The sequence below is a fragment of the Mobula hypostoma genome, chromosome 1 (assembly GCF_963921235.1).
Source record: "Mobula hypostoma chromosome 1, sMobHyp1.1, whole genome shotgun sequence".
NCBI lineage: Eukaryota > Metazoa > Chordata > Chondrichthyes > Myliobatiformes > Myliobatidae > Mobula > Mobula hypostoma.
The window spans coordinates 178988491-179005314 of NC_086097.1; the positions used below are offsets into that span (position 1 = coordinate 178988491).

General features: G+C 48.2%; 1 protein-coding gene across 5 annotated transcripts in view; it reads left to right on the forward strand.

The window, feature by feature from the left end:
* Positions 1–16824, forward strand: part of LOC134352862 (zinc finger protein 521) — a 493824-nt gene that overhangs the window by 422102 nt on the left and 54898 nt on the right. For all 5 annotated transcript variants that reach the window (XM_063060392.1, XM_063060401.1, XM_063060419.1 and 2 more), the window contains one exon: positions 13104–13235. In XM_063060392.1, coding sequence (XP_062916462.1) covers positions 13104–13235 — 132 coding nt within the window. The remainder of the gene's footprint in view (positions 1–13103; positions 13236–16824) is intronic.

Genomic DNA, 16824 nt, shown 5'->3' on the forward strand with positions numbered 1-16824 from the left:
TTCATGGTATATTTTGATACTTTGATGTACATTGACAAATAAAGCTCGTCTAATCCTGTAAAGCCATCCGTGGATGAGAGCTATTGGCCTTCCAAAGGAGCCTGGCTCTACCTGTCGAGATGTTGGATGAAGACTGCTGCTAATGAGGCCATTGGTGGTCTAAAGGATCGTATGCATTGGTTCAGCTGGCTTCCCCTGGAATCTAAGCAGAAGCCTTTCTACAGATATTAAATGCTTCTTCCCTTGAGCTAATATTGTCAGTTTTCTCAATATCCTAGTTCCAGGATACTGGTCCCTGCTCTCCCTCCTACCCAGCCAATCTCCACACTCTGCCCTCTACCCATTTGTTCCATTGACTCAATCTTACCCGCTCCCACCCCACTCTCATCTCCACGGCCGCCCGGATCTACTTCATATACTTGTTAGCCATCCCACATCTCTCAAATCCCTTTGTGTCCCACTCCTTGCTACCTCGCTGAGCTCCCCACTGCTTTCCCATGATGGGCTGCAGCTGCTCTTATGTTGACTCTCAGTCCTATTCACCACCATAGCCTTCCTTCTGCTGCCGAGTCTTCTCACAGCCCTCCTCAACTATTCTCCCTATCGCTGTAGTCTCTTGACTCTTCTTTTCCTCCTCAAAAGTCTTGACATCTCACCCAATACACCATCTGCTGGAGGAACCCAGTGGGTCAGGCCGCATCTGTGGAGGGAAATGAATAGTCAACATTTCATGTCGAGACCTTCCACCTGAAATGCAGTTTCAAGCTGAAATGACAGTCAATTTCCATCCACAGATGCTGCTCCACTGTATAGCAGCAAGTCTGTTATTTCACATTCGAACATTGGCAAAATTCAGTATCGACAGGGTGGTGGGTGATGGTGGAGGATTATTTTAATAGTCCTAAATTCCCTAAATTCTAAATCCTAATCCTAATCTTAATCCTAAATTCAAAAGTTGTTTGTGGCTCCAGCTTCCAACATCTGCTATCCCTTATATCTTGATTGACATCTCTCCCAATATGTGAAGAGTTGGTTGTTCAACACTGTGGACTGACCAGGGGTTTGTACAGCTGTTTTGATACATATATTACTGATGAAGACATCACTACACATCTGCAATTGCCCCTGAACAACTTAAATCAGCACAATGGCCCAGCAAACAGAATTGACACTTCATGGTTCCAGAGAGCAAGGCGGTGCTGGTGCTGTCTGTGTGGAGTTTGTCCATTTTCCTGATGACTAAGTAGATGATTCGGTTCCCTCCCATACCCCAGAAATGAATAGGCTGGAAGAATTCTGTGCATTTCTGGTGGCCCCATTAAAGGAAGGACAAAGAGGCTTTGGAGAGGGTGCAAAATGCTGCCTGGATGAGAGGACATGAGCTGTAGTGAGAGGGTGGATAAACTTGGGTAGAATTCTCTGGAGCAGTGGAGGCTGAGGTGAGACTTGATTGAAGTTTATAAAATTGAGGCATAAACAGGATAAGCAGTCAGTCCTGTACTCTTCTGTGTTCTACATTGGTTGCTTGCTGTAAATTGCCCCCAGGTGTGAGTAGGACACGCAGGGAGTAATCAGGTAATTAGTGTGGCTTTGCGAAGAGAAGATCCTGCCTGACCAATTTGACTGAATTTTTTCAAAAAGTAACAGAATGTTCTGTTAGTAGGCAGTGTGGTTTATGTAGTCTGTGTGGACTTAGTGAGGCCTTTAACAAGGTCCCACGTGGAAGAATGGCCCAAGAGGTTTGAGTCCAAGGGATCCTAGGCAAATTAAATCCAATACTGACGAGGTGATAGGTGATGGTGGAAGCCTGTGGCCAGCAGTGCACCACAGGAACCAGAGCTGGGACATTTACTGTTTATTATACACATTAACAAATTGGACATGAATATAGGAGATGTGATTCATAAATTGCAGTGGGCATGAAATTACTGGCATTGCTGAAAGTAGGAGGTAAGTCTTAGACTACAGAATGATATTGATCAGTTGGTAAAATAGCAGATGAAATTTAATCCTGATGAATGCAATGTCATTGCTAAGTAGGGATGGTTATAACATCATGCCCTTTGGCCCACAATGCTTGTGCTGCGCAAAACAGCAAGGTAGATTCATCCCTTCCGCCTGCGCATGACCCATATCCCTGCATTCCCTGTGTCTGTCTCATCTCTATCGTATCTGCTTCCACTGCCAGCAACAATCCTAGGAATGAGCATAGAGTGGTGGACCAGACTTGAGGGGCTGAATAGCCTCCAGTGTTAACTTTTGTTGATTTCTACTTGTGATGCAGAACGATAAAACCAAATATACTTCTTGTCAAGCAACAAGAATTATTGTGTATTCCCTAACCCAGTTATTGAAGCAGATTAAGATCACCTGATGGCATCAGAAAGCAGAGAGAGGAAAAGAGCAGAATTTTTTTCCATTATTTGTATTCCTTTCTTGACACGGCTCTGCTCTAATCCCCATCGAGTTGTACAGAACAATTGCGAGGTATTGACAATGCAGGCAGACCATGAATTTCAACGCAGTACAAGCACTACACCATGGTGTTGTACTCTCCGTCTGCCCTTGGCTGATCCTGCCACCTCTTCCCTGATCCTCACATCTCCAGACTAGGGTGTCTGCTACTGATAACTCTCTCACTGACTCTTGTGATCAATGCAGCAGCAACTTGTGTTTACACAGTTCCTGCAGTTGCGGCAGTACATTCCAGCAGTGTTGCTAAATGAAATGACTGGAGTTTCAGGTGGTGGATGAAGTGCCATTGTGGATGGTGTCGAGCTTCTGGTATGTTCTCGAAGCTCAGCTACCAGAGAAGTGTTTCTGTGGTAGAAGGCAAACTCAGTCTGACCTTTACCCAAGGCTGTTACCCCTCACAGTCACCCTGTTAGCTGGCTCCCAGCTCCATTAATTCGGGTTCAGTCCCAACCTCCAGTCCTGCGTGTGGAGTTTGCACGTTCTCCCTCTGACCGCATTCATTTCCCCTAGGTGCTCTGGTTTCCCCCCGCACCCCAAAGATGTACGGATTTCTAGGTTAATTAGCCACCCTAAACTGCCCCTAGGTACAGATAACTGGTAGAATCTGGGGGGAACAAAATGGGATTAGTGTATGAGCCATGTAAGTATTTGTTTGACGATGAGCATGAACTCAATGGGGCAAACAACCTGTTTCTGTGCTCACTGACTCTAGTCTGAGCCCAGCCAAGGTAGCCAGAAGTTATAGGAAGGTTGTAAGAAAAAGGTAGAAAATCAACAAGATTTCAGGAAGAACTTCCAGTGAAGGTTTATTGGGACCATTGTCGTTAATGGCGAAGCGATGGAAATCAGGAAGAGGCTGTGACTGAGCACTCTTTCAATCGCAGCCTCTTCCTGATCTCAGAGCTATAGGAGGAGAAGGGAGAGGTTACCAAAAGACCATGACACATAGGAGCAGAATTAAGCCACCCAATCCACCAAGTCAACTCTGCCATTCAATCATGGCTGATTTATTATCCTCCTCAATCTAATTTTCCTGCCTTTCCCCCCATAACCTTTGATGCCCTGACTAAGAACCTATTAACCTCCAATTTAAATGTACCAAATGACTTGGCCTCCACAGATTCATCACCCTCTAGCTAAAGAAATTCCTCCTCATCTCAATTCTAAAGAAATGTCCCTCCATTCTGAGACTTTTCAATATTTGGCAGTTTTCAGTGAGATCCCCCTCATTCTTATAAACTCCAGCAAGAACAAGCTCAGAGCCATCAAAGTTCCTCATGTGTTAGCCTTTTCATTTCTGAGATCAGTCCCGTGAACCTCCTCTGGACCCTCTCCAATGCCAGCACATCCTTTCTTAGGTATGGAGCCCAAAACTGCTCACAATACTCTATAAGTGCAGTTTGACCAATGTCTTATAAAGCCTCAGCATTACATCCTTGCTTTTTATATTCTAGTCCTCTTTACTGAATGCTAACACTGCACTTGCCATCCTTCCTACCAACCATCCTGATATGGAGGGGAGGTTGAGTAGATGTATGGCTATCCTGGATACCTAGATCAACACATCCTCCAGGCTGGTTACAAGTGAAGGACCAGGTTGTGTCTCTCTCCTGATTCTATGCTCTGGTGTACCGTGACTTGTAGGAGAGTGGGTTGTAAATGCTCTGGACCGTACAGACTGCTGCTGTCTCTATATTTTTTAAAGCTGACAGACTAATGCTGCACAGCTAATACTGTCAAGAAAAACAAAATATACTCTGTGTATTTCCTGACAGCGAGCACCATGTACTGTTAGCTCTGTCAGAGTTTCAGTCGAAGGAATTCCTGAGTGTTTGAAGGCAGAGGGAGAGATTGTATGGGCTTACCCTGACCTTTTGGCCAATTTAACAGGGAAAGTTTAGGGCAAAAGTAAACCAGAATTGATATGAAAATTATGTGACCAGAGGCAATATTGGACTGGTTTATTATTGTTGCATGTACTGAGATACAACGAAAAGCTTTTGTTTTGTGTGGCTTTCAGACAAATCATTCCATACATACCTGCCTCACGGTAATACAAAAGAAAAGGGAATGTAGAATATACTGTTACAGTTACAGGGAAAGTCCAGTGAAGTTAAACGTACGAAGTGCATGGGCCGCAATGAGGTAGATTGGGAGATCAAGAAGTAATGTTTTAGCATATGAGGGAGTGTGATAAGAATGGAATAGAAGCTGTCCTTGAGCCTGGTGGTAAATGCTTCCAGAATTTTCTGCTGCCTGATGGGAGAGGGAGAAGAGAGAATGTCTGGGGTGGGTGGGTCTTTGATTATGCTGGCTGCTTTACTGAGGCAGTGCAGTGAGAAATGTAGATAGAGGTGAGAATGCTTTCCATGAGGTACTGAGCCGGGTCCACACCTCTCTGTAGCTTCTTATGGTTACAGGCAGAGCAATTACCATAGCAAGCCATGATGCACAAGGTTGGAATGCTTTCTATATCTGTAAAAATTGCTGAGGGTCATCAGGGACGTGCTAGATTCTGATTAGATAGAGACGCTGGTAAGCTTTCTTAGTCATAGTGGTAGGACCAGGACAAATTGTTGGTGAAATTTACACCTTGTCCACATCCAATCAACAAATTTTGCTGCCTCATTTAGGAAAGAGAAAAGAGTTTCATTAGAAAGATGACGATGTAAAAAGCAGGATAAGGGATAAGACACTCAGATTCTTGAACCTGTCCCATCATTCACCGGGAATGCAACCACTCTGGGCTTGGTCTCAGCTCCACCTCTCTCCTTGTTCCTTGTAATCCTCAACTCCCCATGGACTAAAGTGAGTTCCCCACAACCTTGTCCACATCCCATGACTCCATCTGCACAAGTCTCCCACGGAGAAAATGCAATTTTTACCTGTTCTTCTCCATCTGAAAAGAGTGACCCCTTTGCACTGAAACTCTGCCCCTTTGGCCTACATCACTTTACTGGGGAAAACATTCCCTTAGCCTCCACCATGTCAACTCCCACCCTCCTCCCTCAGAATCTTGGAAGGTTTAATAAAGTCAGTTTTCAACTGTCTGAACTCCAATAAGTGTGCGTCAAGCTGCATTTGTGGGTGATAGGAATAGTCAAAGTTCCGGGTTGAAACCCTGCATCGAAAAGGTCAGCAGTTCCCCTGCCCCCATCAGTTGCTGCTTAACCTGCTGAGTTCCCCCTGCATTTTGGTGTTGGCCTCAATCTGTAGTCTCTTGTGTGTGCGCTTGGTCCCTCTGCTCTGGGCAGCTTCCCCCGGTCCACACCACTCCCTCCAACTATCTAATCTACAGCTGCATGGACTGAGGTTACAGTGGAGGAGCTCTCCACAACGTACTGAGTGCCACAAGGGGAATTAACCTGACTTGGTCCAAAATTAGAGGAATGTCAAATATTCACAAACATTTGAAGGAAGGTGCAATGTTGTGTCAACAATTAAGCCTGCGGTGAGCAGGTCTGCTTATTTCAAAATCTTGCTTTAACATTTACAATGACTGCCTGTGTTTAAAAGACTTGTACACTGACAGCTTTTCAAATGTAATATCAAAAACAGTTTGAACATTTACAGACAGGGAACAAAATGGGAAATATGAGACAAAAGAATGATTTTGTGACTGATCTGCAATCCAATGCTATCAGTCCACTTTTTGGTATTGGTATTGGCTTATTATTGTCACATATAGTATACATTACCAAGATGCACTGAAAAGCTTGACTTGTTACTGTTTATCCCAATCAAATCATTACACAATGCATTGAGCTAGTGTAAGATAAAACAGTAACAATGTAGAACAAAGTGTAAAAGCTAAAAAAAAAATCTAGTGCAGGTAGATGATAAATTGTTCAAAGTAAATTTATTATTGAAGTACATATATATCACCATGTACAGATTCATTTTCTTACAGGCATACTCAATAACGCTATAATAGAATAATAACCATAGTAGAATTAATGAAAGACCTCACGAACCTAGGCATTCAACCAGTGTGTAAAATACAACAAATTGTGCAAATATAAAAAAAGAAATAATAATAAATAAATAAATAAATAAATAATCTATAAATACCAAGAACATGAGATGACGAGTCCTTGAAGGTGACTCCATAGGTTGTGGGAACATTTCAATGGTGGAGCAAGTAAAGATGAGTGAAGTTATCCCCTTTGGTTCAAGAGCCTGATGGTCGAGGGGTAGTAACTGTTCCTGAACCTGGTGGTGTGAGTCCTGAGGCTCCTGTACCTTCTTCCTGATGGCAGCAGTGAGAAGAGAACATGAGCTGGGTAGTGGGGGTCCTTGATGATGGATGCTGCTTTCCTGCAACAATGCTTCATGAAGCTGTCCTCAATGGTCAGCAGGTGCAATTTCATAACAAAGTAGATTGTGAGGCCAAGAGTCCATCTTATTGTATGAGAGGTCTGTCCAAGGGTCTGATAACAGCAGGATAGAAGCTGTCCTCGAGCCTGGTTCTTTCAGGCATTTGTATCTTCTGCCTGATGGAAGTGGGGAGAAGAGAGGATGTCCAAAGTGGGCGGGGTCTTGGATGATACTGGCTGCTTTCCAGAGGCAGTGAAAAGTATAGAGGGAGTCCAGAGAGGGAGGCTGGTTTCCGTGATTTTCATTTTATTTAGCGATGCAGTGCGGAGTAGCCCTTTCCAGCCTTCGAGCCCTGCTGCCCTCGAAACCCCACAGCCCTAATTAATCATAGCCTAATCAGGGACAATTTACAATGAGTTAACCCAGCTGTCACCTCTTTGGACTGTGGAGGTAAACCAGAGCACCCCGGGGAAAACACATGCCTTCCATGGGGAGGACATTCTGAGACACCTTACAGAACAGGCAGGGCCAGAATTGAATCCTGATCTCCAGAATGTGCCAAGCTGTAACAGCATCACACTAACTGCTACCGTACCGTGGAGTGATGCTCTAAGCTCTGTCCACAACTCTCTGCAGAGTCCTCTGAGAGTCTCAAAGCCCAAAGCATCATCACTCAATTTCATTCATTCTCTCTCAGCTCCAAATTTTTAATTGAGCCCTGGATTCTGTAGCATTTAGGCGAGAGAATCTCAAATTGCCACTTCCCTTTCGTGACGCAGAGCCTGGGAAAACAATCAGTGAGTGCTGTGGTTGGAATAGGGAGTTCACCCCGCAGGGTAGATACAGGAGAACAGGTAGATGTTATGTACTTGGATTCCATTGAGGTGTGACAGGGAAGGTTGCTGTACAATGTAAGAACAACAACTATTCCCTCGATGTTCGCAAAACTATAAAGGCTGATCATTGACTTCAGGAAGTCCGGTGCAGGGAGCACACACCCATTTGTATCAATGGTACTGAAATGGAGATGGTTGTGAGCTTCCAGTTCCGAAGATGTTCAAGCAAGTAGATGCTGTGGCTAATATGGGAGGGGTAATACTGAGGGGGGTGTCACATGGTGGGAGGGGCAGCACTGAGGGAATATGTCACACTGTGGAAAGGGCAGTACTGCGGGAGAGTCACACTGTGGGAGGGACAGTACTGAGGGAGGGTCACGCTGTGGGAGGGACAGTACTGAGGGAGGGTCACGCTGTGGGAGGGACAGTACTGAGGAGAGTCACACTGTGGGAGGGACAGTACTGAGGGAGGGTCATACTGTGGGAGGGACAGTACCGAGGGAGGGTCACACTGTGGAAGGGACAGTACTGAGGGAGTGTCACACTGTGGGAGGGACAGTACTGAGGGAGAGTCACACTGTGGGAGGGACAGTACTGAGGGAGGGTCACACTGTGGGAGGGACAGTACTGAGGGAGAGTCACACTGTGGGAGGGACAGTACTGAGGGAGGGTCACGCTGTGGGAGGGACAGTACTGAGGGAGGGTCACACTATGGGAGGGACAGTACTGAGGGAGGGTCACACTGTGGGAGGGACAGTACTGAGGGAGGGTCACACTATGGGAGGGACAGTACTGAGGGAGAGTCACACTGTGGGAGGGACAGTACTGAGGGAGGGTCACACTGTGGGAGGGACAGTACTGAGGGAGGGTCACTGTGGGAGGGACAGTACTGAGGAGAGTCACACTGTGGGAGGGACAGTACTGAGGGAGGGTCATACTGTGGGAGGGACAGTACTGAGGGAGTGTCACACTGTGGGAGGGACAGTACTGAGGTAGAGTCACACTGTGGGAGGGACAGTACTGAGGGGGGTTACACTGTGGAAGGGACAGTACTGAGGGAGTGTCACACTGTGGGAGGGACAGTACTGAGGGAGGGTCACACTGTGGGAGGGACAGTACTGAGGGAGGGTCACTGTGGGAGGGACAGTACTGAGGAGAGTCACACTGTGGGAGGGACAGTACTGAGGGAGGGTCATACTGTGGGAGGGACAGTACTGAGGGAGTGTCACACTGTGGGAGGGACAGTACTGAGGTAGAGTCACACTGTGGGAGGGACAGTACTGAGGGGGGTTACACTGTGGAAGGGACAGTACTGAGGGAGTGTCACACTGTGGGAGGGACAGTACTGAGGGAGAGTCACACTGTGGGAGGGACAGTACTGAGGGAGGGTCACACTGTGGGAGGGACAGTACTGAGGGAGGGTCACACTGTGGGAGGGACAGTACTGAGGGAGAGTCACACTGTGGGAGGGACAGTACTGAGGAGAGTCACACTGTGGGAGGGACAGTACTGAGGGAGGGTCACACTGTGGGAGGGACAGTACTGAGGTAGAGTCACGCTGTGGGAGGGGCAGTACTGAGGGAGGGTCACACTGTGGGAGGGACAGTACTGAGGGGGGTCACACTGTGGAAGGGACAGTACTGAGGGAGTGTCACACTGTGGGAGGGACAGGACTGAGGGAGGGTCACACTGTGGGAGGGACAGTACTGAGGGAGGGTCATACTGTGGGAGGGACAGTACTGAGGGAGGGTCACACTGTGGAAGGGACAGTACTGAGGGAGTGTCACACTGTGGGAGGGACAGTACTGAGGGAGAGTCACACTGTGGGAGGGACAGTACTGAGGGAGGGTCACACTGTGGGAGGGACAGTACTGAGGGAGAGTCACACTGTGGGAGGGACAGTACTGAGGGAGGGTCACGCTGTGGGAGGGACAGTACTGAGGGAGGGTCACACTGTGGGAGGGACAGTACTGAGGGAGGGTCACACTGTGGGAGGGACAGTACTGAGGGAGGGTCACACTATGGGAGGGACAGTACTGAGGGAGAGTCACACTGTGGGAGGGACAGTACTGAGGGAGGGTCACACTGTGGGAGGGACAGTACTGAGGGAGGGTCACTGTGGGAGGGACAGTACTGAGGAGAGTCACACTGTGGGAGGGACAGTACTGAGGGAGGGTCACACTGTGGGAGGGACAGTACTGAGGGAGGGTCACACTGTGGGAGGGACAGTACTGAGGTAGAGTCACACTGTGGGAGGGACAGTACTGAGGGGGGTTACACTGTGGGAGGGACAGTACTGAGGGAGTGTCACACTGTGGGAGGGACAGTACTGAGGGAGAGTCACACTGTGGGAGGGACAGTACTGAGGGAGAGTCACACTGTGGGAGGGACAGTACTGAGGGAGGGTCACACTGTGGGAGGGACAGTACTGAGGGAGAGTCACACTGTGGGAGGGACAGTACTGAGGGAGGGTCACACTGTGGGAGGGACAGTACTGAGGGAGAGTCACACTGTGGGAGGGACAGTACTGAGGAGAGTCACACTGTGGGAGGGACAGTACTGAGGGAGGGTCACACTGTGGGAGGGACAGTACTGAGGTAGAGTCACGCTGTGGGAGGGGCAGTACTGAGGGAGGGTCACACTGTGGGAGGGACAGTACTGAGGGGGGTCACACTGTGGAAGGGACAGTACTGAGGGAGTGTCACACTGTGGGAGGGACAGGACTGAGGGAGGGTCACACTGTGGGAGGGACAGTACTGAGGGAGGGTCACACTGTGGGAGGGACAGTACTGAGGGAGAGTCACACTGTGGGAGGGACAGTACTGAGGGAGGGTCACACTGTGGGAGGGACAGTACTGAGGGAGGGTCACGCTGTGGGAGGGACAGTACTGAGGGAGAGTCACACTGTGGGAGGGACAGTACTGAGGTAGAGTCACGCTGTGGGAGGGACAGTACTGAGGGAGAGTCACACTGTGGGAGGGACAGTACTGAGGGAGAGTCACACTGTGGGAGGGACAGTACTGAGGGAGGGTCACACTGTGGGAGGGACAGTACTGAGGGAGAGTCACACTGTGGGAGGGACAGTACTGAGGAGAGTCACGCTGTGGGAGGGACAGTACTGAGGGAGAGTCACACTGTGGGAAGGACAGTACTGAGAGAGAGTCACACTGTGGAAGGGACAGTACTGAGGGAGAGTCACACTGTGGGAGGGACAGTACTGAGGGAGGGTCACACTGTGGGAGGGACAGTACTGAGGGAGAGTCATACTGTGGGAGGGACAGTACTGCGGGAGTGTCACACTGTGGGAGGGACAGTACTGAGGGGGGTTACACTGTGGAAGGGACAGTACTGAGGGAGTGTCACACTGTGGGAGGGACAGTACTGAGGGAGAATCACGCTGTGGGACGGACAGTACTGCGGGAGTGTCACACTGTGGGAGGGACAGTACTGAGGGGGGTTACACTGTGGAAGGGACAGTACTGAGGGAGTGTCACACTGTGGAAGGGACAGTACTGAGGGAGTGTCACGCTGTGGGAGGGACAGTACTGAGGGAGTGTCACGCTGTGGGAGGGACAGTACTGAGGGGGGTTACACTGTGGGAGGGACAGTACTGAGGGAGTGTCACACTGTGGGACGGACAGTACTGAGGGAGAGTCACGCTGTAGGTGGGGCAGTACTGAGGGAGAGTCACGCTGTAGGTGGGGCAGTACTGAGGGGATGTCTCACCATGTGGAAGGGGCGATACTGAGGGAGAACATGGCTGAGATTTGTCATTTGTGATCTGGCCCTTGGCAGCTGGGGTGAAGAGGGCCTGGAAGACTGACACTAAGATCCAGAGGTGTTCTGCACAGTTCCTGTTCGAAGTAGCCCTAGGTCAGTTTTTAATCTCCTGCCTTGTTTGCATTCTTTATGCTGGGGTTTTATTTTCGCTCGTGACCGTAAGGCCCTCCCTCCCACATCATCCTCCACACCTCACTGTCATTTCAATCTTACCTTCAGTATGTGATTTTTTTCCCTAAACTTGTCACTGTTTGTGATGAGTATCATCAATAAGTCTGCAATTTGAGGACGCTGATAATTGCTTCCAGTCTCATTTGAGGAGGGTGGGTAACAGGAGGCAAGAGCAGAGACATCTTCCTTCAGAAAGCTGTCACAGGTTGATAAGGAAATTTGAACAGATTTAATTTCTGATCCCCGGACCGTGTGGAGTGAGAATGAAATGATGCTATCTGTTCAATTCGGCGACTACGTTGTGAATACCAGTGGTGGGGCTGCTGGACGTGTGTGGGATGGTACAGTGCAGGAGAGTTCTCTGCAGAGCTTGTGATTTAAAGGAAATCAAGGCAGACATCAGGAGCTGCCTACAAGCACCAGTTCCTCTCTGCAACAGCTTTGATGTGCTACTTTAATAGGATCACTATGTGAACCCATCACACGTTTTATAATCAATAGGCATCGTAGTCATCAGTGCTTTGTTGTTGAAAGCTCTTTACAGACAAAGCAATCTTGTGTCAGCTCTGTTTTTGCTTAGCAAAGATTCTTCAAATATATTTAACCTGAAATCATTGGGCAAGCAGGAACTTTATTCCTTAGAGCAAAGGAGAATGAGGGGTGACCTTTAAAGAGGTGTAAAAATATGATGGGATAGATAGGATAAATGCACTCAGTCTTCTTCCCAGAGAAGGGGAACTAAAAACAATTTCTTCCCCTCTCCTATTGGATACGTGAATGGTCCATGAGCACTACCGCGTTCTTCCTGTTTCTTTTCGTTCTATTTATTAACTTGTAACTTACAGTGATTTTCTGTCTTTTCATTGTGCTGCTGCTGCAGAACAGCAAATTTCATGTCATATAGGATGGTGATAATAAACCTGATTCTAGGTGGCATAGGTTAAAGGTGAGAGGGGAAAGATTTAAAAGGGATCTGAGGGGTGACGTTTTTCACCTAGAGGGCGGTGCATTTAGGGAACAAGCTGCTTGAGGAAGTGGTTGAGGATGGTACATTCGCAGCATTTTGAAGACACTTGGGCAGGTACATGGATAAGAAAAGTTTAGAGGGATATGGGCCAAACATTGGCATGGATGAATTGGACTGGAGGCCCTGGTTCTGTGCCTTGTTACTTTATTCTTCCAGGTAGCTTTCAATGTTTTAATTATTCTTTCCATATGTTGGTCTTTAGTAGGAACTAGCTGACCAACTGTCAATCAAATGGAACTTAAAAATTAAGGACATGATTTGAAAATGTCCTGTCACGCATCTGACCAATACTCAGTGTTTTAGAAACTTCTTCCTTATTGCCATCAGATTTGTAAACGGTCAATGAACCCAGAAATCAGAATCAACATCATCAGCATGGATTATTTTGGTGGTGAGAGCTACTTACAGACACAAAGAATAACCCCGCAATTCACCAAGCAGTCTGCTGGCCAATGACAAGACGTCTGTACTTACAATGTTCTCTGTTTCTCCTCCAGAGGAAGGCCTGAGTCACGAGTGCAAGCTATGCAGCCAGACCTTTGACTCTCCAGCCAAGCTCCAGTGTCACCTCATTGAACACAGCTTCGAAGGCATGGGGGGCACCTTTAAATGCCCCGTCTGCTTCACAGGTAGGGGCTCTGGGCTCGGCAAGGGGGCACGGGGGAAAGGAGTCCCAGGAAGGGGAGGGTTTGTGGGCTTTGCACGGTCTCCCTGCGACTATCTGGGTTTCCCCTGGGTGCTGTGGTTCCCACCCACGTTCCAAAGGTGGGTGGGTCGCTTAATTAGCCCTTGTGTGAGCAGGTGGCAAATGGGTGGTGGGAGGGGGGAAGAGAAGGAAGTGCATGGATCCAGGGAGAGGGGTAGGAATGTGATTGATGGGATAATCCCCTAGGAGAAGGCATGGGCCCTATAACTCTGTCCAGCTGCCAATCCCTCCACATCTCTGTAAGGCCTTCGGGCCCTTACACCTGTTCCTGTCTCTGTAACCCTCACCAACCCCTACATCCTTGGATCTCTGTAACACTCTCCACCCCTCCCTGTCTCTGTAAACATCTCCAACCCCTACAACCCTCCTCATCTCTGTAAATCCCCTCTGGTGTCTACACACCTCCCTGTCTCTAAACACCTCCAACCCCTACAACCCTCCCCATCCCTGTAAATCCCCTCTGGTGTCTACACACCTCCCTGTCTCTAAACACCTCCAACCCCTACAACCCTCCTCATCCCTGTAAATCCCCTCTGGTGTCTACACACCTCCCTGTCTCTAAACACCTCCAACCCCTACAACCCTCCCCATCCCTGTAAATCCCCTCTGGTGTCTACACACCTCCCTGTCTCTAAACACCTCCAACCCCTACAACCCTCTCCATCCCTGTAAATCCCCTCTGGTGTCTACACACCTCCCTGTCTCTAAACACCTCCAACCCCTACAACCCTCCCCATCCCTGTAAATCCCCTCTGGTGTCTACACACCTCCCTGTCTCTGTAAACATCTCCAACCCCTACAACCCTCCCCATCCCTGTAAATCCCCTCTGGTGTCTACACACCTCCCTGTCTCTGTAAACATCTCCAACCCCTACAACCCTCCCCATCCCTGTAAATCCCCTCTGGTGTCTACACACCTCCCTGTCTCTAAACACCTCCAACCCCTACAACCCTCTCCATCCCTGTAAATCCCCTCTGGTGTCTACACACATCCCTGTCTCTGTAAACATCTCCAACCCCTACAACCCTCCCCATCCCTGTAAATCCTCTCTGGTGTCTACACACCTCCCTGTCTCTGTAAACATCTCCAGCCTCCACACACTGTCCTATCGATATTAACCATTCCAGCCCCTACACCCCACTCTACCTCTGGAACCCCTTCCTGCCACTACGTTCCTCAATCCCTCACACATACGTGTAAATACATACACACACACGTGTGGCACACACAGATGCACACACACTTACATATACATAGAAACACATGCACAGAGACACGTAGTCTCGCGCACACACACACACACACACACACACACACACACACACACACACACACACTGTGAAGGAGTGTCTAGTTTAACTATCGGTACAGTCTGGCTCAGTGGGTCGCGAAAGGATATGGTGCCCACAAACTGAGCTCGGGAAGAACTTGTGATCCTAACTTCAATAAAATCCTGGTGGGGAGATTAATGATGCCCACAGTCATCTTTGGTTGCAAATGGGAGGTGTTCCAAACCCCAGCTGGTTCAGTGGTACTCGTTCTAGATACCCTGACTCCATGAAAATATGGCTCTGAGCTTGCACTCAGGTGGAACCTTACAGCCTATGGTCTGGTTCAGATTACATGAGGAGACCACTCAACCCATCAAATCTGTACTAGGTCAGTATAGGAACAACACAGCCAATCTTACTCCCCATCCTCTCCTCTCTCCCTGCAAATCTTTTCCTTTCAAATACCCACCGAGTATCCTTCCCAATGCTTCCATAGCCTCTAGAGCACCAAACTCATCCACTCACTCAAGATTTCAGATGACTAATTTATCTCTATCCAATACATCTTTTATGGTTGAAATACCTCTGTTAGATCTCCTCACAACATTCTCTGTTTCAAGGAGAACCATCCTGGTTTCTGCAGAGTATCCACATACTCAAACCCTTCATGACGAAGAAATAGCCAATGGAGTTTAAGCCAAGCGTATGTCAGGTGTTGTGCTTTGGGAGGTCAAATGTCATGAGAAAGTAGACAGGAAATGGCAGAACCCTGAGGTACAAAAGGATCTTGGGGACCAAGTCCATATCCTCCTAAACGTAGAAACACAAGAAGATAGGGTGGTAAAAAGGGCTTGCAGCATGCTTGCTTTGATTGGTTGGGCACCGAGTATAAGAGTCAAGAAGTCATATTGCAGTTGTATAAAAAATTCTTTAATCCAACTTACACAGGTGGTTAGCCCATCCCAGGAGGCTTTGCAGAGGGTGCAGGACGGGTTCACCAGGATGCTGCCTGGATTAGAGAGTATTAACTATAGGGAGGGGTTGGACACACTTGGGTTGTTTTCTCTGAAGCGTCAAAGGCTGAGGGGAGACCTGATAGAAATTTTTTAAATGATGAGAGATATAGATAGGGTAGGCAGTCAGAATCTTTTTCCCAGGCTGGAAATATCAAATATTAGAGGGCTCAGGATTAAGCTGAGAGGGAGAAAATTTAAAGGAGATGTGTGGGGTATGTTTTTTGCACAGAGGGTGACAAGTGCCTGGAGATGCTGGAAGCAGATGCAATAGTGGCATTTAAAAGTTATTTTGACAAACACATGAACAGACAGGGAATGGAGAGATATGGATTATGCATAGGCAGATGGAATTAGTTGGATTGGCATCAGGGTCAGCACAGACAGTGGGCTGAAGGACCTGTGCCTGTACTTTATGATCTATGTCCTAACCCAGCCGTCTCTGCAATCCTATGTGTGTGGATATACAGTAAAGAGAGAGTGCCACCAAATCAACTGGGGTCTTTGAAAAAATGTACATGGCTTTTCCAGTTCAGGTGCTGTACTTGTTCAGTGCTCTGTGTGCTGTGCTCCATGTTCTGTGTGTTTTATGTTCGATGTTCTGTGTTCTGTATTCTATGTACCAATTTTTATTTACTCATCATGCTGCTTCAGAATGACTTGGCTAGCTGTAAGGAGTCCTGTATTTTTACTAGAAGGTGGAAGGTGCTATAGAAATGCAGGTGGTGCATTTCTTTTTCCTGAATGGAAAAGTAACGATCTGCATTTGCCAGTGATTTTCGCCCACCAGCCCCATCTCCTGCAGCCAAGCCCCATCGCCAGTCCATCAGTTTTTGTCCGGTTCACATCGAGAGATGGGGATGGGGGCCTCCTCACTCCCAGCCACGCATCTCCAGCTGGTGGAAGTCTGACCAGCACAGCGGAGATTCTGTCAGGACATCTCCCTGTTCCCCAGGACTGAATATCCCGCTAATGAGGAGAGCGGAGGCGATGGAGGGCAGAAGGAAGGGGAAGATCCCACAGCACGAGCCCCGAAGAAGACCTCTGGCCTGGACAGCTCGCCTTTGACAGCAAGCCATGCAGCAGTGATGGTTTCAATTTTAATGACTACGAGCAAGGCCTCAGTAAAGTGAAGAGATGTTTACCAGAGAGACACGCCATTAATAATTGAACAGTTTATGCCACAGGCAGTGTTTGGGTTGGGAAAAGAGATTTTTTGAAGGATAT